Below are 26,301 nucleotides of genomic sequence, written 5' to 3'. Positions count from 1 at the left end.
GACTGGGTTCACAATTTATTCTCAATATTTATTTCTTCTTTAAATAGCATGTTTCAATTAAGAATAAAAAACAGGAGAACAGAGAAATGGAGCCCTTATGAACAAACCTACAGGAAGTAAACAGAGGTTTAGATGCATGTAAGGTAGACAAGTAATTGTAGTTAAGTAGATGTTAGTTGCAGGTTTTTATGGTGGGGATGAAAATGTTCGAACAATAAAAACTGCTCTGACCATATTATTTTACCTGGGTAGATTGTGCTTCACTGCGTTTCCCTCTTCTGCTTAATCAGCATCAAAATGAAATTCTGCTGAATTTGACAAGTTGCCATTTGACCTGTTGTTGATTTAAGCTTCTAGAAGCTCACATCAGCACGAGGTCACTGACAGGCAAAGTCAGTGAATCTAAAAATGGTGCAGAAAAAAGAGATTAGGCTTTACTTGGGTTCAGATTATTTAAACAAACAGGCAAGAATTTAGGGAAAACAAAATTGTGTTTCTCATCTGTCAAGTCAAATCACTTTATTAAATGATACAATTTACATCTCTGGCATGCACTCTCAAATAAAGTGTCCTTTGCAGTGAGCAAAAAGTCTTTAGAAGTGAAAAGCCTTTTATAAAGATAATACAGTCTTTTGATACTAGGCAGAAATGCAATGTGAATAGATATTTGGTTGTGTTAAAGCAAACCAAAATGAAAACAAATTATGAAAAAGAGTTGTGAACATCATCATCTAACTTAACTAAAGAAACTAAATTTTCTAAATTATATTGTGTATTCAAATACTCTGCATATTAACAAAGACACCTCTGAGGGTGAACACAAAACCAACGTATTTAAAATCTCAAGAGAATTTTTTCCTCACATTTACTGAACAGATCTGTGCATTCAAAAACAAATGTAAGAAATACTTGCATTAATATATTCAGAACTCACGCACAGCAGTCACAACTATTTGATAGAAAGATGCTTTGCTAGTGGAGGAATAGGGTGAAGAATAGAAAGTGAAAAATGCTGTGTGGTTCTTCATAAAGCTCTGTATGCATTGATATTTCATTTAGTAGTCTGGGCCTGCTGCTTCCATCAAAATCAGTACGTTGTCTCAATCTGGTTTTAGCCTGATTTCCTTTGTAAACAAGTCTATGTGATCTATCTGCATGCCTGTGTGTATGTCTGTCCTCTCATTAATAACTTTGAAAGTGTTCATATGTTTCATTTCTGTGTGGCAGTGGAATAGATCTCAGAAACAATCCATTGCCCACAGACTTTGTAAAAATAGATGGCTGGGTGGAGGACAGATATGCTTACCAGCGTTGCTATTGAGGGAAATGCTGCAGTGTGAACTCATTACTTATTAGATATGAGAGAATCCATATGGGAAAGAGAGCTAGTAAATTCTCAGCAGGAGGAGAAAAAAATCTGTAGCAGATCATGTTAAACACCCAAGTTTATCTACGATAAGATACAAAGCCACATGAAACTCAACATCAGTAATTCTCAAGTTCACAAAAGTACTTAATGATGAATTCCTTCTTGTGAAGAGAAGAAAATTATAAGGCTACACTTTGTTTTTCTTGGGACATTGACAGAAAGTCAGTGATTCTGTCTGAAACTCTCTGATTCTGCCATTCTTACATGTTTGTTACATTTTGGGGGGGGAGTGTTAGAGCTTGATCGTAGAGTATGTTTTTCTGTATTGCTATGTGATCACAGCATTAAAGCCTTTTTAATATCACTTTGTATCATAACTTTTTTTGTCATATCAAACTTTAAAAATCCTTTTGGCAATTTTTAATTGCACGTACCTTAACATTAAGCACACATTTCCTTCTGGTAGATGTATTACCTTAGAATTACAACATTAGTTTAAATGAGAATTCAAGTTAGGTATCTGACTCTGAGAATTAAAATAATTGTATTGGGTAAAAATATGCCTTGCTGCAAACTCATTAATCTGGTTTCCTGTTTAACAGTGTAAAGGATACGGTTCAAAACAGAAACCTGAACTTCACTTGGATACAGGGAATCATTGTAATATGGACCACAGTTCAGAAAAATATGTAAGTATTATGTAATTTTCAGAATGTAGGCCTTCTGTGAAATACACATGCATTAGTATTTATTGAATAGTTAAGGCCTTGATGACTCTGAATTATAAATTTCACTTAATTTCACTTTGAATTATAGTTTCACTGAAATTAAGTGAAAACTTGACATGTACTTCCAGGGAGATAGGCCTGGATCCAAAGACAAGCCCTTAAGGGGACCACCACAGTCCCATTGGTTTCAGTGGAAATATTCCCAGTCATGACAAGAGGGGAGATTATGGGTCTCTGCAGAGAAGAATGTATTTTTCGCCTGTGTGGCAGGAAAATTTACTCTGATTATGTGTGTGGATGACTCTGAGGTGCAAAGCTCATTTTCAGGCATATCATGGCAGCCTTGTTCATGCAATTTCTCTAAATCATCTTTTCTTTGCAAATTCATATTTTGTGAAATAAATTTGTAAGGTGCTATAGCAATATGATCCTAGTTTAAAGGTTTACAACTCCCATGTCTTCATTTCCTGCTTGGTCAAAAGGATCAGTTGATTTCAGGGAGACTTCTGTTTGACTAGAGAATTACTGCCAACTTAAACTCATTAAAGGTATATTTTTCATGTAATTATTTGCTCTTACTGGAAGTTCCAGCTTGGGTTTAATTTTCCTCTTTCCTTTATATGAATTATATCATATAATTGCTATAATGGAAAATTCTTTGCAGATGGGAATGTTCTGTAGTATGTTCTTTCTTACTGCATATATGTTTTAGTTCTTTCTAATCTAATCACTTTACTCACAGTTGACAACCTTACTGAAACTAAGGATAGTTAACAGTGCTTCTGCAGTAATTTTAGTTGACTGTGCTTGACAGATCCTTGAAGAATGCCCCACAAAATGAGGAGGATGCAGAGCACTTTGTAATACTTGGGGTGTTCATTTAATGCTTTAGCAACATCTAAACTACCCAATAAGCTTTCAATACATATATTTTTAGCCACATATTTCTATTGTTTAAATAAGCTGTAAATGCAAGATATGTATCACCAGCAAAAATTATTTACCATCTCTTCAGATCCATCAAGATAGTTTAATTGTAACCAAACATCCAAATATATGCTACTTGTACTAGACTCATACCATGTAACACATGTCATAAACCTTCTTTCACATACCAATTTCTATGTAGAACAGGTATTGTTCTTGATAAACAACTTATCTATGTCTTCCAAACTGAGAATACAAATCAAAAGCTTTCTAAACATTGAGCTACCTAGATACTAAGAATAACTGCCCAGCCAGTCAGATTACCAGACACTCTGGCAGTTAATGTTCAGCAAGTAGTGCATTTCACAGAGAAACAAAGGCTGTTCAGCCTCTGACTTGTTCGATAGTTTATTACAAAATTAACTTGCAATCCAGTTTAAATACACTCTAAATACTTTCCTCATCCTTTTTGTTGTTCAAGTATCATGGTACTGATCTCTATTAATAACACCTTCCTTCCTGTTGTGTTCAGATGATTTGATTAATTACAATACGTAAAACTTCATTGAAACTGTCTTGAAATCCATCGCATGTATCTACGTGTTGTAGGGATTCAGGTACCATGACCACAGGTGTATTTTAACTGTTGTCACAGTAAAAATATTTATCGATTTACTTTCTTAGCTCATTTTAAAAATGCAGTAAAGAAAACATATGGCAAATAAGCCAGCGCTTCCAAGTATTCCACTTCCATTGGAACTTTCCCAAGTCTGGTTATATCTAGTACCTTGGAATTCAGATGTCAAACATACCCAGAAAATCTACAAGATCCTGTAAAATACTTCTTGCCTTTAAAATGCCCGTATTTACCTTTTTTTTTTTCACATTAACTTAACTGCAAGCACTTGTACTGTCTCCATCTACATACTTTCTAGATTTTTGTATCGAGCACGGTGGTTGCCCCACTTTAATTGCACCCCTCCCCCCAAGAAATGTGTATTTTTGCCTTTTGATGAACAGAACAATCTTAGGTTAGGTGTAAAACTAAGTCTATTCTAGAGGCTGCTAGCCCTGCAGTCATGTGAAAACTGTGCTCCGTTCAATTTTGCCTCCTCATTTCTTTAGTTCAGAGATCGTCAGGCCAGCAAGAAACTTTCCTTCTCCAACTCAAATCTAAGGCTTGTAAAGCTGGAAGAAGGGAAAATATGCCAGGCCCTTCAGCGCTCATGTTGGACGCCTCCATCCCCTTGGCTGTGGATTGTAGTTTGAATCAGCTGTTGACAAACAATAGTCAGACCTGGAATCCATGGACATTATATCAGGATCTGTTCTGGACCGTTGACTGCAGTAGGCATACTGCAGCTGAGAGCCAGCCTGCGTGGTGGCACTTGGGGCAGAGAGAGAGCTTTTGGGGGGTGATACAATACCTGATTGCTTCCCTCCTAATAAAGCTACACTACCACTTGGGGCTGGAGGCTCGTAAGAAACTTTTTGTTTCCATTCATCTGGTGGCTCAGGAAGTGTTTTCCTGCGAGCAGCTGATACTATGTTAGCAGCAATGGATTCCTGCATATTTTGGGGCCCAAAAGCTTCATCCACTAGGCCAAGAGGGGATCTTGCTGCTGCTTCCCAGGGAGTCAGTCTCTTGCCAGGCCTGTCAGCTGCTGTGTCTGCCTTGCTGAAGTAATCGGGGGCAGGCTGAAATGTAAGAGGAGAAGTAGGAGACATGGCTCGAGAAATGAATGAAGAAGGTCTCCCAGGAAGTGATAACGAGCGTCCACTGCTTCTTTCCTAGGAAAACAAAATACCAAATACAGTTACAGTTATTAAACAACAAAAAAGGAAACCCCTTCTCTTCACTTCCAAACTGGAACAACAGACCCTGAAAGCACATGACATCCTGGCAATCCCTTTTTATGTCTATGGGTACTTTTTAATACTTCAATTCAGTGGAAAGAGAGCAGGTATGAAAAAGGAGGCAGAGAAAGAAACAGGAACAAAGAGCAAATTGAATTTTTGAGGAAAGTAAATAGACCAAAGCCAGGCTTTTACTGAAAAGGTACAATTATGTTAGCAACTCTGCAGCTTTTCCACTACTTAGCTAGTGTGCCTTGTTCTGAAAAGACCATTCTTAATAATGAAAAAGGAAGTCATGTTGTGACAGTTCCGTGTGTGTTTACAAGATTCTTTCTAACATGCAGGCACAGCCCAATATATTTGATAACAGGCTCTGTCTAGGACATCTGTCTGAGAACATATCTTTGGCAATCTCCTTTTGAGAAAGGCATTTCTTACTCTAAAATTATTAGACTTATCCTAGTTTTCACTTTTCAGGGCACAAAAATGACCACAAAAAATTAAAGACGTTAATGCAATCATTCACTTAATACCCCTACATGATGCTACTTAAACCTGGCTTCTTTAAGAGGCAATGCCCTCAAAATTTCAGTACATTCCGACCCATTTATATGAGCAATCCATTCATATTTGATAAATCCTAATCTTCTTAGTAGTGCAGCACTTTACAGAAACTGTGTTCACGAGAAGGTTCTGCTGCAACAGTCATTTGGCAGTGTACGAAACAGGTACAGCCTTTTCCCCAAGCCAGACATGTTCTTTGTGTTACACAGACAAATTACATTGTTCTTACTGAGTAGTCTCTATACATGTGGTTCCTAAATTCATTGATTTACACCCATTGATTCGTATCCTGAGGTTTAAATGCCTCTAATTCTGAAATCCGGTGTGAAATTCTAGGCTTTTTTGCCAGAGGCTTTGCTAGAATTTCATTCAAACAGCATTGGCCTGTGTTACTTTTCCTAATAAGCTTCCAAAACTTAAAATACTGTGAGTGTGATCTACATACCAGCCGACAGGTATCTGAACATACAAGGTATAGCTTATCTAGCAAAGATTCACATAGAAATGTCATGTTTTATAGGCTTTTCTGTCACAGGATCTTGATGCATTTAAGAAACTTAAAAGACCTCTGCTTCACACAGGCTTTTAAGTTACATTTTAATATCAGCCTTGTATATGAGAGATGGAAACTGAGAAACAGACTACTGATTTCATTATTTTTGGTCAGTTTGGTGGTGCTCAGTCTGAATCTCTTAAAAAAAGTGTAGACTGACACACAGATTACATAATGAGAGTTTTGACAAGTTTCACAACTAATGCTTTATAACAGGACTATCTTTTCACCTCTCAGCTATGACCACCTACTTCCAGTTTGCCGTTCCAGAGAGGAAACTCCCCAACATTATTAATCCTACCCCCACGTATTTATAGCGAATTTTCATGAGGTTCTACTTCTATCCAGAAAAAAATACTTCATTTTGGGGAACTTAGCTCTGTTAATTTTTAAGAATCCTCACTTAAACCTTGAGATGATCAAACATGAAAATGTGGCTGATCAGACCATCACATATAGACAGATCCCAACTGAGTACTCTAAGATAGTAGCATATAAAAAGCAAGGATTATCCACTTGGAAGTTAAGTGAATGAAAGAAAATACAGAACCTTTTTTTCCCATAGATGAAGTTATATACTGTCAAGAATGGATTAAAGTTTCTCCATACATTCACCTGATGGGAGGGATCTCTTTTTCTTACCTGGAAAATAAGAGTCCAGGTAATATACCATGCTTGGGGCCAATGAGTGGCAGACCCAGATAGGCCTGTCAGAATAGTTCTCTTTCCTCTAAGGTATCACAATTTCTTTCTTCACTGAATCCACACAAGAGAGCTTATTCAGCAAGCCTGCTTAGTGCGTTTTGTTTACATTATTGGCAAGAAAAATTTTTAAAAGGTGCAAAATCAAAATAAGTATGCGAAATGAGATACAGTTTCTATTAGAAATTAATCTGATAACCTGAACCATGAAACTAAGAAGACAAGATTGTACAGAGGGATGAAAAAGTTGATCAAACAGGTCCACCTAGTTAGTCTACCTGTGTTAACTGCTCTCAGGAGGGTTCTAGAACATTGTCTATGCTGAGTAGACAGAAAATTTCCCCTTTATTTAATGGAGATTCCATTTCCAAGCCCTGTGAGTACTTTGTAGGATTCCAGAGATGCAAATGGAAATGATACTGTTAAAAGAAGTGTTGCATAAAATATGTGACTTTTCAAGACAGTTAGATGAAGATACTGTTTAGTCTGCCATGTTTAGAGAAAAACTCCAGAGTTCATCAAGTTGCAGAATTATCTTTTTGGCCTAACAATTAGTGATGGAGCAGGAGCTAATTTTCTTTGGCAGTTTCAACAAAGAATGATGAGTTATCAAGTGTATTTCACTATTTGTCTAACAAAATGGGCCCTTCTACTGTGTTATGAAGGTAGAAGATTACCTTGTAAAAGCAGAAATAGTCTAGACAAAATTAAATATTCCTATTATGGTGAGTTCTAAATTTTTTTAGTACAGGTGGTAGATCAGATTAGACAGAAAATCAAGATCATTAATGGAAAGTAAGATACTATTCTATGATGATGGAAACTATTCTACAGATAGCTGTGTTATCATAAAAGACAAAGAAAGGGAACTGGCAGAAGAGAGCTAAAATGACCTCATAGAAAAACCTCTGTATGAATCAAACAATACAGTATACAGGAATGAGCACAGAGTTTTGACAACCAGATTTGGGGATGAGTGTTTTACTGGCTTGAGAATCGCCTATGTCCTTTATTTGGAAGAACTGTTTGCACTTCAAATCATATCTATCCACAGCACCTGTAATGTCATGCAAATCATAAATTTGGCATGTAAGGGTTGTTGTAGAAAAAGCAGAATCTCAAATACTGATAATCTGGAGAATATTATTATATCTTTTGAACTGGTCCTTATGAAAAAAAAAATCAAATTATGTGAAATACTTTGGATATGGAAGATTTTAGTCTCATAGGCAAATAAAAATCTTTTCTCCATTTTGGTATGAGATTCTACACGGTTTATTAGCTTTCGTGCAGCATGGGTCTCTGTTTGGCAGGAAGATATGCAGTCAGCAAACTGGAGCATCAGTAGTACCTTGGGAATGAACTTGGTTATACTAAAATTCCTTGTATTCATTTTTTGTTTTGTTTTTTAACTTTAGTCAGACTCTTGGGGATAAAATGACTAGGTAATAATCCAAATAGTTCATACTGTCTTATGAGGTGAAGAACGTTTCATTATGTAAGGATGGCTTTCCTTGGCTCTGAATAGGATTACCCAGTGATCACTCTATTAGATGAAAACATCTGTGATAAATTTTTCTGTTGGAATTCTATTTACAGACTGACAGGTAACCTGCAGCAACTGTAAAAATTTACCTGGCCAGTAAGAGATTGTGCCAATTTATCTGGAAAAAAATATTTCCTTAAAAGTAGATAAATATTCTCCTTTTCTACCTCAGAACCCCAAGATAAGAATAGTTATTTCAAGTCTTGTCCATTTTGCCAAAGTACTATTTGAAAGCACTGGCTTCAGTTTGCCAGAGTGGTTTATGCATTTTTTTTCATTGGTCTCCTGGATCTTGCATATTTATGAACATTTCTAGACTTAATCTTAATAGCCATCATCTGAGAGACTTCATTCTGACAGAAAAATGGAGCAGGTTATCCAAAGAATGTCCCAGTGGACTGCGTTGTTAGGTGCTAAGTACCTTGTTTGGAGACTAGATACATTGGGTATGGTGAACACATTCAGTAAGATCTGTATTACTGAAGATAATAAATGATTACTTCCTTCTGGATGATTGTTCAGCCCACATCCAAATCACAGCAACAAAGTTCCTGCTGCAAGATCAAACTGTCAAACTATGGTACTATCAGCTGGATGATTCTCATCTGTAGTCAGTTCTTTAGCATACTTGGTCCTGTTTTGATATTCCCACATTAGTCAGATTTTTCTCCTTTCTTACTTGGTAGTTTGTATTTAGATACAGTTCTGAATAATAGGCTGGGTTTTAATGTTAAATTCTAAAATGTGAACTTGCATATTTATTTCCTCTAGATTTGGTAAAGTAAGGATTAATCTTTCCTTCCACGAAGGAAGGGCTGAACAGTGTGTGTTTTTAACTAACGGTTATCTTTTTGGATTGTAAGAGGACAAAATCTGCAAGGGCAAATAGTGTTCCAGATAATTTACCTGCAAAAAGGCTGAAGTATATGGGAAGAACTTTGTCCATACCATAAGAGTCTGAAGGAACTTGAGGAAAAGTTAAGAGAGTGCCCCACTTACTTGCTAACTTCCAGTTATAATGTTGTGTCTGGCTGGCTGGCTTTTGATGGAGAGGAAGAGTGGACCAATAATTTTTGAAGGAAGAGGCTACTGATAGAAGCAGCTGGTTGAATTCTCTACATTTCCCAAAGAGAAAACGTCATAACTATGCTGAAGGTGGGCAGAAGAGGGTTTGAAGACTCAGAAGATCCAAGAAGGTGAAAATATATTTGGCTAAAGTGAGCCTTAGTTATTTTGAATTACATTCTTCCTAAAATAAATAGCAATTCTCATCACCATGTACATTCCCATAAGCTCAGAGAGAAGGAAACAAAATTTTGTATTAATTTTATTTTTACTAAATCTAGGAAAATTAGTTATCCATTTTGGCCTGAAACAATTCTGCTAAGTTTTGTAAAGTGGCTGCAACTTGAAGCTTTTATAACCCTTTAGATTCAGGGAAATATTTTTCTAATTTTCATGTCTGTTTCACAGAAAATTATTGAATTTCTTTCATCACCCATGGAAGAAGTATAGCAAATGCATCAGTTATGTGCAGTATGTCCTCATGCCTCAGTGTTTACCTTAAGGAGGAGGAATTTAGTCTCTAAGCCTGACTGCTAAGATTGTTATGGTAGTATCTGTTGTAACAAAAGCAGTCCAACAGCACTCTGCACAGCAGGTTTTTGTACATTGCATAGTGACATACTTTTGCAATAATTTATTGAGTTAAAAAATAGAATATTTCTATCTACCCAAACTTTATTCTGAAATTGAATAATCTTTGGCTTCAGAATATATAATATCACACTTTTTTTCACACTCTGTGGCAAATAGTTTTTAAGCACTTGTAGAAAAGCATGATTTTGCTAAAATACAAGTGTATCTCAAATGCAGGAACAGAGAGGTGATCAATATTGCCTTGATTTCATTGCAGTTAAGTTTTATTATTGGTAGTGTTGTTCCTAGACTGAAAGTCTAGGTCTGCATATTTCTAAATTCAAAGCAGATCTGTATTTGATATTCATATACTGATTTCTGTGACTACTTTGGTGTTCAGCCCCTTCAAACTAACAAACACAAACTTTGGAATTAAGGCAACATTTAGTCACTAGAATTCATCATTCATTTACTTGACAGCAGCAGCCAGACGTGGTGATACTTTCTCTTATTTTCCCTTCATCTTTAATTCTTGGAGATATGTCTTTTGACAAGCATGTACTAAAAAGAGCGCACAAACCCCAGATCATAAGTGAGACAGTGGGAAATACGAAGTGCAAATAGAGAATAATTATTCTACCCTCTGTCTCCCTTAGGCTACAAGAAGATCATAAAAAGAGAGGTAGAAATTTTCCATTCTTACCAGAAATTCAGGGAGAAGGGAAAGAAGAGTGATATGCTACTAGAATTATTTCATTGTTACATACCGTATTACTGTAATCTTGCTGTAAAACATTCATTATAATACCGTACCAGCACTCAAAGTGTTATGCTGCAAAACAAGCCAGAACCCTATACAGTGATTAATTTGTTACTTTCCATTGCCTTGTGTGAACATTTTCAGAGGGAAAGATCTTTTCTACAATAGTTATTGAAAGGAAACTGATTCTTAGATGTCAGGAAGAGGAAAGGCAGTTCAGAGCTGTCCATTGCATTCATAGAATCCTAACAACAGCTGCTGACTGGCTTTGGTGTCTGTGCAAACAGATTAAACTTTAGGTTTAGGTTAACATTGTTTTTAAAAATGCAAACTATTTATAAGCTTGTCAATGAAGCAAATATTTATTGTACCACAAGCATCTTTGATATTTTTAAGCTGTGTATTAATATAAACAAAACCAAATGTAATATTACTTCCAAAAGAAACTATTTCAGGATATATGTAATGAATGTAAACACTGTACTTAGAAAAGGTGTATGCATGTATAGATCTATTTAATGTAAGTAGAAGGAGCATGAATGTGTACCTTTGATTCAACAATATCTAAATCAACAGTCCAGAAAAATTGGTTATTTGGAACTTACTGCTATTTCAAATTTCTTGATAATTTAGAAAAGCTGAAAGACAAAAAGGGCAATACTTGGTTTCATAAAATAGTGCAAATTTTAAAGGCAAGAGTCAGAAAGATATTTTTCATTTTACAGACCAAATGGGAATGCAAAATACTACTTAGTGAAATTATTTCACAGTAACTGTCTTTCTGTCTTAGGTGGCACATCTCCATAATAAGTGAAAACTTGATATGTTTACAAGCTGAAACTGCCTTTTCACCAATTAGCAAGACATATGTTACATTTTCAAAAAAAGTCAAGAGTTCTGTTTTCAAAAGTAGGTTGGACCCTTAATAGTCCAGTGGAACTCTGCAACATAGCATCCCACCTGATTAAGTCACTTGAAAAAAATTGACCTAGGTGTCTAAGTCATTAAGGCAGTTTTATTTTTATCTTTTCATTATAGTCCTGGTCCTTAATCCCATATCAAAACATGTTCAAATCTGAGTTAACATTAGCACTTGGCTAATGTTTACACGAAAAGGGGACAAAGGAGGAGGAAGTAGATAAAACAAAAATCTTACAAAATTACTGTCTTTATAAAAAGCCCAGAGTGATGCATTTCTCATTTTGCTTTCTATGGGCTTGTAATGGCTACTGCAGTTAGAGACCAAACCACTGAGAAAATGTTAGGACAAAATAAGTAATACTTGATTTTTATGCCTTTTAATTCTTTCCTTCTTTCCATTTTTCCATTCCATAAAACAAGCACTTCAGATTTTTAACTGATCTGCATGTAGAAGGGAGACATATTTTTAATCTTATTATAGCTTTTTTCATCCCAAACCATTTACAATTTAAACTTTATGCAATGAAAAAATAATTTCTCTCTGAAATGCTGCCAGCTCTGGAGTAAATGCTACAGCTATTTTACAATATGAATACCAAAAATTTTGAAATAAAATGGAAAACTCATGTTTATTTGAAACTCTGGAAATAGTTTCTAGCAGGCTAAAATTGGAATGCAGCATTTTGGTTAATGAGGATACTAATGGCTGGAGAGGCAGGGTATCTTACCTGTCTAACAAATAAAAGCCTTGTCAGTGGCTGTACTGAGACTAGTAATAGATTAGAATCACATAGTTCATGTCTGATCCTAACTTCCTCAAAGCTGTCTTGTCAGGGCTTGCTTTCAAAAATGTATAGGGAATTTTAGTACTGGAACCTAATTTATTCAAGGTTTAGATTGTTTATAACTGTGGTATTATTTCAGGTGAGAATAATCTTGTTTTCATAATTAGTATACAAACTAATGAAACAGTTACTGTCAACCATCTTACATAAGCTTTGTGACAAATTCTGCTTTTGACAATAAAGTCCTTCTTAGTTGTCAAGTAACGGTAGAAGGGAAAAGTAAGACATTAGAATTAGGCCTTCACTACTGCAAAATGCCTATGTGGAAAAGAAACAAGAGTGCTGCTGACTTGTCATAAAGAAGTTATTCAGTTAGCTCAGTTTGCACCTGTGTAAATGAAAGAAAATCAGTGCTTTCCATTATCATTTAACCTTTATCCATATACGATTATCAAAATACAATACAGTTATGCCTATAAAAAGCAAATAGCTGAAACTTTTTTGGCCACAGACACCTTAGCTTCCTTGGAATAGAGTTTACTTCTTTTAAGGAAGAATATTTGCTGCCACCTTCTGGACTTTTATATTACACAGCTTAGAGGAAGGTCTTGGAAGATGAAGCCTTGTGAATGAACATTTGAAAAACAAGTGCAAAGTTGGTCCTACTTTCTGACCTTGCTATTTTGTATGAACAATGAAATGGTTTTACACTGATATAAAGTAAAGGCCAATGATATTTTTTCTAAAATAAAAAAAAAATATATTGTAATACTTGAAAGTGGTAGCATAATTGTTGCTGAACATATCTAAACTAAAAGATAAATTATCCAGTTCCTTATGATTTTCTTATCAAATCTTTCAAACTGAAATTTTCAGTCTTAGTTGTTTGGTTTTTTCTTATTTACTTCATCCCAAATGATCCGACCATTTCCGATGCATTTCAACCAAATGAACATGTATAGGTAAACCATTTTAAAGAATGAGAGTAGGGGAAAATACATGTCAATGACAAAAAATTCTACCATCCTTTTTCTTGAAAACTGGTGCCACTACATGCTTTCGAAGTGGTTTGAGACTAATGTTTGTATCTGAAGTGTCTCATATTTCCATGCGAACTTGAATATGTATATTCAAGCTGAGAGCCTTATATAGGCTCAACAGGAGCACCTTGCTTTTTACGGCTAGTTCCTGAGAACTCTGTTAGCAGTGATAATACTCTGTTAGGCAGGAGGATTGTATTCATTATTACAGGTCTAAGCTGCTGTAGGCTGTGATGTCTTTGGACACCACAGAGGAGAACAAGGAGACTGTCCTTGTGCTTTCTCTGCCTGTCTAAACAGCAGGCTACGTGTACCCTCACAGGCTGAAGAAGTCACTGGGGTGTTCCACAGCTCCTGTGCTGGCTGCACAGCTGGATTTTCATTCACAAAAAAGTAGTGCATGCAGGCGTATGGTGCATACCCATGTCTCTTCCCACCACCGCGTCCAGACCTGAGGCTGCACACTCACTGATCAGGACTGACATGCTTTGCAGAGTGCAGCTGCCCCTTGAAAGAGCCCAAGACCTCCTGTCTGGGCCCAAGCAACCTCAAAGGGGAAAATGTCTGCATGGAATACAGGGGGGGCAAGAAGCAGACTTTCAACAGGGTAGAAGAAACAGACAAGGGAAGGACAGAGAAGAGACTGGACAAAGCAAAACCAAGAGCTGGTAATACTTGATACAGAAGGAAAATCTGTATTCAGCACTGGGTTGGAGAGTGATGAGACTAGGACCTGATGGCCAAGGTTGCTGAGCTTGGATGAGAAGCTTAAGGAATGGAAAATTGATCTGTGTAGCTCACAGTGAGGCTATGATGAGGAGACCAGGGAAAGAAAAAGATGAAGAAATGGGGCAAGGAAGGTACATTTGGGGACAAGAACCTGTGCCTACTACTGTATATTTTCCTCCAGGGTTCCAGGGAAATTTCTTCCCCAGAGGGATGGAGTTTGTCCTTCCACAGTCTCTCTGCTGTCACAAGACTGTGAAGCCCCATTGGAAACCTGTGTCATCCTCCCAGTGCTGATTCACAGGCAGGATGTCAACATGCGTTTGCTGCCAGGTACTGTAGCAGCGTGATGGCAGTTGTCTATGGTGGTTCAAGCCATGCTGGAGCACCCTGTTGGTTACATATGCTACATGATAGTATTCTGGGGTTTGGTTTGTTGTTCTTAGAAAACGCTTGGGTCTTAAACACACAAAGCTACCTTGAAGCAATGCTAGTGAAGTTGGAAGGTCAAATATTGAAAAGCTATGAAATGCAAGCATCATTGCCCAGTGCATATGCATTTTGATTAAATTTCAGGACTTCTGCCCCATCCAGTGCTGTTTCAGGGCTTCATTCAGAAAATACTAGGATTATGTAGCAAAGAAGTATATTGTGCAAAAGGTGCTTTCACTGGCTGGATTTCCTAGGTGGTCACTGAGGATTCCCTTTCTGGGCTTCCACCTGGAAACCTGTGATCTGTTAACGCTCACAGACTGATGTTAAGGATCACATACTTTGATACAGTAACTAGTTCATATGCTACTGGACTTTGAAGAGGCTAAGTGTCTTAAACTGGACACCAAAGGCTACTGAGTGCCCTAGTATCAGTGCCACATGCTTCGTGCATTATTTATGCATTGTAGAATGCAATAGTGTAAAAATGAGCTATGGCTTCTGAATGACTTGTATACTAACAAAAAAAATCTATGAGGAAATAATTCTGCATGAAGAGCACACTCTGAAAAGTGTACATTAAGTAAAGAACAGTGCTAAGCATTGAATGCCTAAAGGGTTTGGATTAAGCTGATACAGGCAACATTAATTCCAAGTGCCTCATTTTGCAATCCAAATAGTAGTGTTTAACATTTTTTTTTCATAATTATATATACATAGTGTCAGGTGCTTGCTTCAGTACTGTTCCTGTAGCAGTATCAAGTCTGTCAAGTTTCTCTACCAAAACACCTCTCTGAAAGTAATCTTAGGATGAGAAAAGTTTATCATTTTGTCCTCTGAAATGCTCACAGTTGTGCAACAGAGTACAGTGCAGGTGCGGATTTACATCACCATAAAAAGTTATGTTGCTGCCTTTCATTTTGTGTAATCTTTTGAATTTTTAATGGAATGCCATCATGAAATTTTATTCTCATTTGTCACACAGCTGCACCTTCTGACATCAGCCAAACAAGCAGCAAGCAAGTATGTGGAAACCTTTTCTGAAGAAACTTACAGCCCAGTTTGGTTCATAAAAGATATTCAGGTAGCATGGCTAGGACTGGCAGAAATATCTGTACATATCTAAAACTGTTTACTTAACCAAAGAAAATTAAACTGCAGGCAGATTTTGAGGTTTTCTTGTCATCTGCTTAGGTTCCACTTTTAAGTTATGGGCCTGATGTGGGAAAATTACCAAGACTCTGGGAAGAAAACGAAATGTACCCAGATGCCCATACTTTGCTTTTGTTCACAGTATAAAGCCGTGTACTGACAACAGCCTGCACAGTGAGACTATAAGAAGTAGCATTCTCACAGATCGAATTAAAAATCACTAGCACTTATTGACATTTTGGGGGCGGGGGGAGGTTTTTTTCGCAAAAACTTTCTTTTGAAAATATTTGTCCATAGATCATTACTGTATGGAAACTTTTGCTTCTAATATAAATGTACTGAATTCTTTGCAACCAGTTAAAGTTCATACTGAAATCAATGATTGTTGTGCTCCATGTCACCCTTTGTAATCCAACGTGTTACAGTGATTGGGAGTGTATTTTATTTCTGTAATGTTCCTCCTTTTCTTCTGTTTGTTGTGCGTTTCTTAAATCAGTTAAAATCTATTGTTTCAGATATAGATGGAAACATCAAAAGAAATACTCCATCTGTTCAACAGTTTCATCTTTACATCTATTTAGAAATGACCTGGTTACTTTCCTAGCAGCTTATCTTTCGGTCACCTGGAATTATGAGGGGACTCTCTATTTTAAGATGTCTGTCTCAAAGACATAAAAAAGCATCAAGGATTCTTGTTTGAAAACACTATTGTTACATTGATTACCCCACACAGGAAGCCTTCATCCAGATAGTCAATCTGTAAGCATGGTTCAGTAAGTTATTCTTCTCATTGCTGAGTTTCCTCAGCCTAAGGGAATGTGCAGTTGTTATAACATACTACCACATAAATTTGTGCAGGTTTCACACGCACTGAAATTAGAAACAGTTTGCCAAGATCATTACAAATAGGAATAGATTTTTTCCTTTGAAAACTGCAGAGGGTAACAGGAGACTTGATTAGCATGCTCTATAAAGAAAAAGTCTTTGCCAGCCTTACTCAAGGAAGCAAATGTTAAAACTATGGAAATACCATCATATGGTTAGTCTTAGCTTGTAAAGGAAGAGTTCAGGTCTGCTTCTGTAGAGATCCTTCCAACATAATATTTCACTGAGCTCTAGGATTTTTCCTCGTTTTTAAATAATTTGATAAAAAACCTAAAGTGCTTCCTGTAGTAAGCAACCAGCCTGAAAAGCACTTGTCAAACATAGCTCTTGGGTGATTCCAACTCCTGCCTTATGTAACCACATGCAAAGGTAATGTTTACTATAAAGTAAAACCAGCCATTGTCATGGGTACTACAAAGTTGTGATAGTAGCACCAAGTGTGCTATGAAATTATCAGGCTCACATATTTTCCCAAGAAATCTACCAGCAGTGAGTAATTCAGAGATTCTGAATCCACAGGTTTTTGAAGATCTTGTCAAGTTTCTTCCTTGTATAACATTTCTATTTCAAGCTGAGTAGACTCATTATAAAATAACATTATGCCAAGCTGTGTAATTAAGATTTGCACTTGCCATGCCAAACCGCCAAAGCTGTCAGTGGAATCCTGGGTGTTTGACTTCAGGCAAAGAAAGTTGTATCATGTTTTGTTAAAAAGGCAAGACTGGAAGAGTGGATCTTTTTAGAACCAATCATTTTTTATTCTTAAAGCTACAAAATCTGGAAAAGGATCCTGGAAAAAGAGAGGAGAAAGATTTTGCAGATTGTTAGTTGTGAGGAGTGCTGTTGTTTCATCGGTATTTCCCTACCTCATAGTGTACAGAGGATTCTCCACAGAGATGTTGGAACAGCAGAGCGTGATGGTAAGGCTGGTCCTTTCTTGAGGTGTCATCCTGGATACATGATAAACAGTTCTCTTCCCCGATCACATCATCTGGTGTCACGTTCTCTTTATAATTGCTTATGATCTTTTATCAGAGTTCACCTTAGCACTTTTGAAAACTCTCGTGTATAGGAGCTATCTAGGATAATAGGTTTGTAGATCTGTTGTCTCTCAGCGCAACAGTCTATTGATAGGGCCTGCTTTTTTTTAAAGCTCATTTTTTTCTTTTTGCTGAGTATTAGCATTTCCGTTCTTTCACAGTATCTTTTTGTAAATAGTAGAGGAAAAAAACGTGCCCAGTGATGTGAGCACTCTGTCATCCAAGAATAATCTAGAAAATTTCAACAAAAGGCTGGAAATAGCCATCTCTGTGCAGAATAATTAAACCCTTCTTGCTGATTGTTTTCTTCTCTTGTACCTTCAGTATTTCATGATCCTCTGATAGGTATTTTATCCTGTACAGTCTCTGCTTTTTTTTCTAGAGTTTTCTCCTCACTGCTTGGCTCCCCCTAAGCCTGGTAGTTTTTTCTCTCGAAATTGCTGCTGTGCCACTTAGCACTAATTTTCCTATCTGAACCACACACCAGCCCCTCACTTCCTTATTTTTGGAGCCTGCTGATACCTCAGCCTCTTAGTATTTCTTTATTTCAAATACAAATTTATGTGAATTATGAACATTCATTTTAGTGTGAGTATTAACAGCACTCTGCAAAAAAGAAAATAAAGTCATTGCCACATGATTGCTGTGGTGACAGCAAAATGGGTCACTACAGTTTTAGGGCTGATTTTGTGTCTTGACTCTTGAATGTCTCATATAAAATAAAATTAAGTATACAAAATAAAATAAATAAAATAAAGCCAGGTATATAAAATCAGGGTCAGTGCAAGAAGACTTCAGACAAAAATTAACTGAAACCTCCTTTTGGTGGCTGATCTCAAAATGGCCTTGGCTTGATCTCAAAGTGAATTGTCAGTGTGTCTAGAAGAAAAGTGGGCATTCCCTGCTGCACGTCTTGATATGAGTGTATTATAAAGTCCCATGCCATTCGCCAGGTGCTTTTGGAACCAAGCAGCTTGTTGTCACTGGATATTGTTAGGTATCTTAGGACACTGGCAAAATTATTTCTTTCATAAGAGAGCAGGAAACAAAATAATAAGGCTTACTTGTAAGAGATGGTAATGTTTACTCTATAAATGTTCCTACAGGAAAAATTCATTGAAATATCTTTCTGTTTGTTTCATAATACGTTATCTTTTGCTGAGCAGGAACATGGTAAGAGTGGTTTGCCTAGGGAAGGGGGGAGAAGTTAAGCAGTTCTTTGTTCAAGAAGTAAATTTTGTCTTTTATTTTTGCAACAGAAATTTTAACTTTTTGTCTAAAAGCAACTCATCTCCAAAACAAAACTTTTCAATTCAGGTTTTGTAACAAGAGGTTTATAACTGAATCAGAAATTGAAAGTATATAAACCCTTGATTGTGATAGCTGTTTTCATGAAAAGGCTGTCTAGAATGTGAGATCCAAACTGGTGCAGTATAATACCTCCAGTGTGTACTATAATTAAATGTGCTAAAACCAACATAAAGCACTTAAATTCCTCTTTCAATGTGAACATACTGGAAGTATTGTTATTACGGGTGGCCTAAAATTCACTGTTAAATATGCTTACGTAGTAAACATAACAATTTCATCTTGGTAGACTTGTCATATAATATTAAAATAATTCTAATAGCTTTCCCAGAAAACCATTTACAAAAGCTCACTGCCCTTTCAAAGCAAAATTTCAAATGGCTCCTCTCTACACAAACCATTCATTTTCTTGACATTTCAGCTATGTTTGACATCATTGTTAGCTTTTGATTTGGACCCATGACAATGAACAGCTCAACTTTCCTCTAAATAACTGCTTCACAAGAGATTACATTTTGGATAGAACTGTTACTTTAAGTAGGCTAGTCTTCTGAAATATTAATAAGAATTACAGACTTACCTGATTAGTAAAAAGAGTCTTGAAGCCAAGTTGGATCCAAGCACTGTGTGTGTAGAATGATGTGTATATATGAAATTGAATTTGGAGTTGGACTTTGAATGGGATTTTCAAAAGATCTTAGCTGAGTTAAAAGGACTAGTGTCACTGGACCTTTTGGTTTTAACTCTTACTGGTGTTTTAAAAAAATCCTTCTGTCATTGCTATAGGCCATATGAAATACTTGTATTTGAATAACAGCAAAAAATCCAAATGTGATCAAAATCCAAATTTTCAGCATAGATGCACTTCCTTTTCTTTTGGACAAAGTAAAGAGAAGATATGCTAATAGCTATATTTTATATTGCTAGCACAGAAGCTGATTTTTTGCTTATTGCTGTAAACATGCATATGATTTAGTTGACTTCCTAAGTGAACATTTGAGTTGTGCTGAAAATGAAAGAAATAGCAAAATGATTTTAAAGATGACAATTATGCATTTCTGTCTTCCAGGTGAATTTAGTTCTAGACAGATGACTCAGGAAACTGAAATGTTCTGTTTCAGTCCACAGCTCTCCTCTAGCTCCTATTGACTTCTGTCTTTCTGGGAGAGCTGATTTCCTTTGCATAAGAATATATCCCAGCTTTACCTCTTGTTACTTCTGCTGATAATTAGAATAATAATGCTTATTATTTCTTACTTGGAGAATGCTATGCCATATAGGCATATGCTAGAAGTTAGTTTTCAGTAATCTCCGTATTCCCCACAGGGTACTCAGTAGCTGGTGATGAATTCCAAAAGTAACTGAGCTAAGCCTGATACAAACTGGTGGCCATGCTGTGTAAGCTGCTGTATCTTGTTAGTAGCCACATGCATCAACATCAATACTTGTGGTGGAAGTACAAAACTGCTAAAAATCTCCTCATTAAGGAAATATTCTTGGGCTGAACAGGGACAGAAGTGTGATTATAATTTACAGATGTATTTTACGGGAGGAGACTGTAAGTAAAAACGTGTAAGGCAATATGAGGCTGATTGGATGTCTTTGTATCTCTAGCAGCACTGCTTGTCTTTGGTAGGGTATCTTTATTCCAAGTAGATACTAGTATCTTAAACTTCTACCTAAAATAGTCTATGTAACTTCAGATAAAACTTTTACTGGAGGGGAAGGAAGGAGGGACGAAAGGGAAGGGGAAAGGGAAGGGGAAGAGGAAAGGGAAGGGGAGGGAGAAGATTTCATATTAACAGTATAGCACAGAAAATAAATTTCCCCTATAATATACTGTCAGTCTGTACATGTAAGTGAAACGAAAAAATAACAACCAAACCAAAGGAAAAAACCCAAACAGGCAGAGAGGAAAGGGACAAGTTTAATGATAGAAGAAAAATACAGGTATTGACAGTGGAAAACAGATAAAAGGGAGATCTTCAAAGGATTAAAATATTGCTACTTTCTATTTCCAAGTAAATGCAATGTAATTCTTCCTTGAGTTTTCCAAACTATTTTTTAGTTTTCAAAATTTCCCATCATTATCCTGAATTTTAAGAGGGAGATGGATCACTTGGTCATTTTCTTCTAATGCAGTCAGTATCGCAATCCAAAATTTAAAGGGGAGAGTAGGATTTTGGAGGTCCAAAATTCAAAGGAATGATTTTTATTGGCTTGATTAGATTTTGATTCCAGTCGGCTTTTTGCATGTACAACCAAATGCATTCTTCTCAATTTTGATTGCAGTTTGATTGCATCATGGAACCAAACTAAGGAGATTTTGTTCATACTGGGAAATGTTTTCTTCATCAAGATAGATAGTTCTACTAAAACCCCTATGATATAAAAATCCATAATCTGGTCTGTAACTAGCTGAATGGTAGTTCAAACAAATATATCAATGGATTCTGCCACCTTTATTCACAGAGTGATACTTTAATCTTTAGCTTCACACTTGAGATGGATTTTGATACCCTTAGTTGTGTGAAACAACACCTTGTTTCAGACCTAGCATGACTGATGTTAATAGGACTGCTTACTGAAAAACATGCTAAACTATTCAAATATAGCTCCTTGATTTCAGCAAGATTGTGTATTTGCTGCAGTATTATACAGTAGGTCTCAAGACATCAGACTCTTAAGAATTTTCTACAGTAGCAGTATTTCAATCCTTAGTCCCCAATGCAAGTAAAAGGTGAAAGTATAAGACCAGAGTAAAAAGATTTAAAGTGGGAAAAAGCACTGTAAAGCCCCAAGTGAAAATAACAAAATGTGTACAAGAGACCAATAGGAAGACATGGTCATATTTATGATATACTGTTAAGTGCTAATTTCTGTGGCATATACTACTCTGCTTGCAAGAACCGGTACTCTTGAATGTATGTATCCTTCAGTTCCCGATCACTGTGCTTTCACAGGAAACTATTGCATTACATTGCAGCTGCAAAACCCAGCTCACTTCTCTGACTGCTCAATAATTTTGATTTACTGGCTTCTGTCTTACTTGCTGGATTCAAGGCAAACTTTGGCTAAAAATATGTCTGCACTTGGGATGTCAAATTTCCCCCAAATGGGAAATCTTTAACAATTTTTCCAGCTGTCTTTCCACCTCTTTTAGTCTTCAGAACACTCCAGCATCTCTTATAGCACATTCTCTGTGAAATCACAGAGGCAATTCATGATTTTGGATCACAGTTGATCCACATAGCTTACAAACTAAGCCCCTGGCCGATCAATCAGATTCCTGTGGAAGGACCTTTGAACCAGGACAGATTCTGACTGAATTCAGTGGGGCTCTGTGCAGGCCAAAGGTCTATCCAGTTGTATTCTGCTAGTGATCAGTCAGAGTCTAATACTGTATCTATTTTATGCTATGTTAGTAATACATATTACTATTAATATAATTTAATAAGGCACTTCTTTTAAATAAAAAAGTCCTCAAATCCCTAGGTCATTAGAACATAGTAGGAGAGGGGGCCAGGAAGAAAGCTCTTCTCTAATAATTTGACATACTGGGAATATTGCTTACTGTTGTTTCTGTTGTAGTAGTCCTAAAGCAAAAACCTAGTGTCCTGCTTACTTAATACAATGGTATCTATTCATTTCAGGATGTTACATGTATAAAACATCTGATAATATGCATAAATGTGCTAAAATTTGTATCTATTTTGATTCTTTAAAAAAGTTCAGATATTTTGGACCCAGATTTGAGGTGATACATCTGATGTTATTAAGTAAGCTAAGGAATACTATTGGCACTGTTTGTGTGCCAGGTTATCACTGCAAACAATTGACTGCAAGCAAAATGGACACTAAGTTTCAGCTATAAGATTTACTCTTCAATAATTGATGGCTTCCACACCTGTGCAGTGACGCCAGCTTTCTTTGCTGAAAATTTTGGCCTCGGAGCAGTAAACAAAGAGGATGTGGTGGTTTCTGGCTTAGAAAATGCAGAGTAGCCTGTAGGTGAACATGATTCATTTACTGGGATAGAGGCATTTGACTGGAACAAAGGTTGTGAACTGTAGGCTGGCACGGAGTACACTGAAGATGCTCGGACATTAGTAGGAGAGCCAGCACTTGGCGGTCTTAAAGGTAGAGCTTGCTTTGAAGTGGACAACTTCGATGTCTGCTTAATAGCAAAGCTTTCCTTAGTACTAGGAGGTTGAAAAGTAAATAAAGATGCATCGAGTTGGTAAGGTTGATGTTTCATAATATCCAAAGCATTGAGACCTTTCTTAGGTTTTCTTTTTGTATTTTTGGTAGCAGCGGTGGACTTAGAGGAAGGCTTGGTAGCAGCAGGAGGATAAGATGGGCAGTGGATGGGATTATAAGCAACAGGTGGAGGTGCTCGGACATTAGATGAATATTTCCAAGAAGCTGGTAAAGATGGAGTCGGAGATGAGGCTCGTGCCATGTTTGCCTGCACAGTCTCTGAATCTACCACATACTTCTCCATTCGAGAGTGCCTTCTGGCAAATAACTGTGCTCCTTTTCCACTCATAGCTGGTGGCATCTCAAAGCGTGGCTTTGTTCCTCCAGCACTTGGTGTGACTGGTGTTGTCTTGGGTGTATGGTTTGGACTCGCTAGGGTTGCCTGGGGCCCTTTGAAAGGACCAGCTAGGTTGAGAGTACTTGGGGGATGGGCAGGAGAATGAGGATACTGTGGAGATTTGAGTGGTGCAGGATATGCTGCCTGAGGTGAGGCTGGTGCTGGGAAAGAAGGAGCCTTGTTAGAAGCCACAGCTGAGGGTGACCAAACTGGTGAAACTGGAGTATCAGCAGTAGGAGACACCTTGAGTGAAGGTTTTGGAGCAACAGGAGGAGGGGCTTTTTGTTTAGATGCTTGAGTCTGCATGAAATTGCAAGCTTCTGCTCCCAAACTGAGGTAGTCTTCTTCAGGTCCTGACTCAAAACCAGCTCCAGTACCTTTTTTTCCCTCTGCATTGTGTACAAGGGACAACAGGGCAGGATTAGGACTTACTTTGGGTGTTTCTTTGAAAGTGAACATAGGTTTTGAAGTGCCTCTTCTCTTTGCCTCTTGCAGTATCCCAGTTCTTTTGGCTGGCACCGCAATCCTTTCGTCTCTGGATGCTATGTGTTCTGTTGGCTCGGTGGGTGACCACACAGTTGGGGCGGCTCTGCTGGCTACAGGAGCTGAAACAGGTCTGTATAAAGCCTCAGGTGGTGGGCTGATAGAGCAGTAAGGAGGTGGTGCTGGTATATCTGAAAGAGGACTAGTGACATTTCTTGTGGGTGAAAATGGTGCAGCTGCTCGGTTTTGAACCCCAGAAGGGAAGGGTTTAGCAGTTTTATTCAAAGATGCTGCTTTTTGAGCTTCAGAGGACTGAAAAGGGAGGTTTGTGTCTGGTGCTAAGCCAAAGCCATTTTGTTGTACCATCTTGCTATGATTCTGGCTCACGTCTGTGTAGCTTTTGCTCACGTAGGTCTGCTGTCTTGACATTTCTTCCTCTTTTGCTTGATAGACTGAAGAGCTTACTTTCTGGAAGCTCTCTGACATGGTGGCTTCCCTTCGTTCTTCTGTATGCACTGTGCGTGCCTTCATCTCCTCTTGCTCAGCTGTGATCTGATCCATCCTCTGCCGCCTCTTGGCAAACATGAGGGCCCCTTTACCTGTACTCTCTGGAAGCGTCTGCATCTCGTCTCCACTTTTTGTCTTCTTTTCAACCTCAAGTAGACCACTGTCCCAGTCAAACGTCACAATCTTACCGTCGTTGTCAATGTCAGAGAAGAAATCTTCATCTATTTCTGACTCACTTGTTGCAAGCAAACTCACTTCAAAAGTGTTTTCTTTGTCCCTCTCTTCACCTTCACCTTCTTCACCCTCGTCTTCGTCACGTTCTAACTCCCCAGTACCGTAGCTGACTAGAGTATATTTCCTCGCCCTTTGACGACGCTTCTTGAACATCAACACCCCCTTGGAATTGGGATTGGGAGCTGCTGTCAGCAGCAATGCAATACTTTTACATTTAGATTTGGCTTCTTTGACCTGCTTCTCTGACAGGCTCTCACTTCGACGGAGCCCTATGGAAAGAATCAAAGTGCACGTTTAATTGCATACAGCCCACAAAAATACAAGAAGACTAATAACAAATAGTTCTGCATTTATCTATACTGAAATTTACCCACTGCCCCCTTCCCCTGTATTAAAACACTTATTTTCTTTTGTATAGAGAGATCATTATACTTAAGCTTTTCCCACAATGTCAACAGTGTAGTAAATTCCGTACACCCATGCAAGTTCAAAGGTTACATCACTTTCTTTAGGACTTTCTTAGTTCAACAGAAACGTTACGTGTGTCTCTATTTCTAGCATTCTTGATTTTTATTTCCATAAGTAATCTCAGCAGCAACAGGCAGACGATATTTTCTCATTTATTCAATTTCTGTGATCTGGTATTTACCAAGTGTTTGACCACAGTTCCTAGGCTTACAGCAGACATTCCCAGCTGGCTAGGCCCATGACTGCGTAACATCTGAGACCAAATGAAACTGAGTGTATTCTGTCTGACGGCGGTAGCAGCTTCTGCCATTTATGTGTTTATTTTACTCATATGAATTACAAAATGTATATAATTGCTAAAAGTCAGTATGCTTCTATGTATTAGCTATTTAAAAGCAAGTATACATCCACAAAGGCATACACAGAAGATATTAGCATTAACTTGCAGCCCCTTGGAAGACGTGGGAGTTTGGCCATGGTGCTCAATGAAAGCAGGTTTCAGTCTTTTAACAAGCATTACTTGCCTGAAACATAATCCAAAATTGTATAGGATATAACAGCTCCAGAATGTTTATTTTGAAAATGTGGCAAGAATGAATACACATTTAAGAACTGAACCGAGGAGGCTCAACTAACTTCTCAAGAGTTTTTGCTAGCATTTATCAATAATACATATTTCTTAAAGCATAAATTACCGGTGTTCATCAAGTAGTGGAACAGGAATAGATGCAACTGTAAAGCTGATAGATCCACTGTACATCAGCATGACTGCTTCCTTGTTATGTGACATAGAGCATGTGCCTCATGGGGGTCCCTGTTTCTTTTCCTTCTTTATATTCTACCACCACATCTCACGAATGACAGCCTCAATAGCTTTTCCCTTTTAAATAGCTAGAATTTAAAGCTGTTCCTGCCTAAATTAATGGTCCCCTTCCACTTAATTTCAAAAGGAAAAAGTGTGCCTCTGATATATGAAAATGGAACAGTAAATTATTTAGTATCTTTTGCTAGCATAAATAAAGCAAACTCATTAAAGAAAGCCATGTGATGTATTTTCTATTAATGATCCTTTTAGCCAT

General features: G+C 37.3%; 1 protein-coding gene across 2 annotated transcripts in view; it reads right to left on the bottom strand.

The window, feature by feature from the left end:
- Window positions 1-504: 504 nt before the first annotated feature.
- SYNPO2 (synaptopodin 2) overlaps window positions 505-26,301 on the bottom strand; it is a 98,772-nt gene continuing 72,975 nt past the window's right edge. For both annotated transcript variants that reach the window (XM_052814007.1, XM_052814015.1), the window contains 2 exons: window positions 22,841-25,023; window positions 505-4,815 (listed from right to left, as the gene is read on the bottom strand). In XM_052814007.1, coding sequence (XP_052669967.1) covers window positions 4,249-4,815; window positions 22,841-25,023 — 2,750 coding nt within the window. In that variant the 3' untranslated portion in view covers window positions 505-4,248. The remainder of the gene's footprint in view (window positions 4,816-22,840; window positions 25,024-26,301) is intronic.

This window comes from Harpia harpyja, chromosome 2, assembly GCF_026419915.1.
Source record: "Harpia harpyja isolate bHarHar1 chromosome 2, bHarHar1 primary haplotype, whole genome shotgun sequence".
NCBI classification, from domain to species: Eukaryota; Metazoa; Chordata; class Aves; order Accipitriformes; family Accipitridae; genus Harpia; species Harpia harpyja.
Note: the sequence above shows the minus strand (reverse complement) of the source record. Positions and strands in the feature narration are given on the sequence as shown.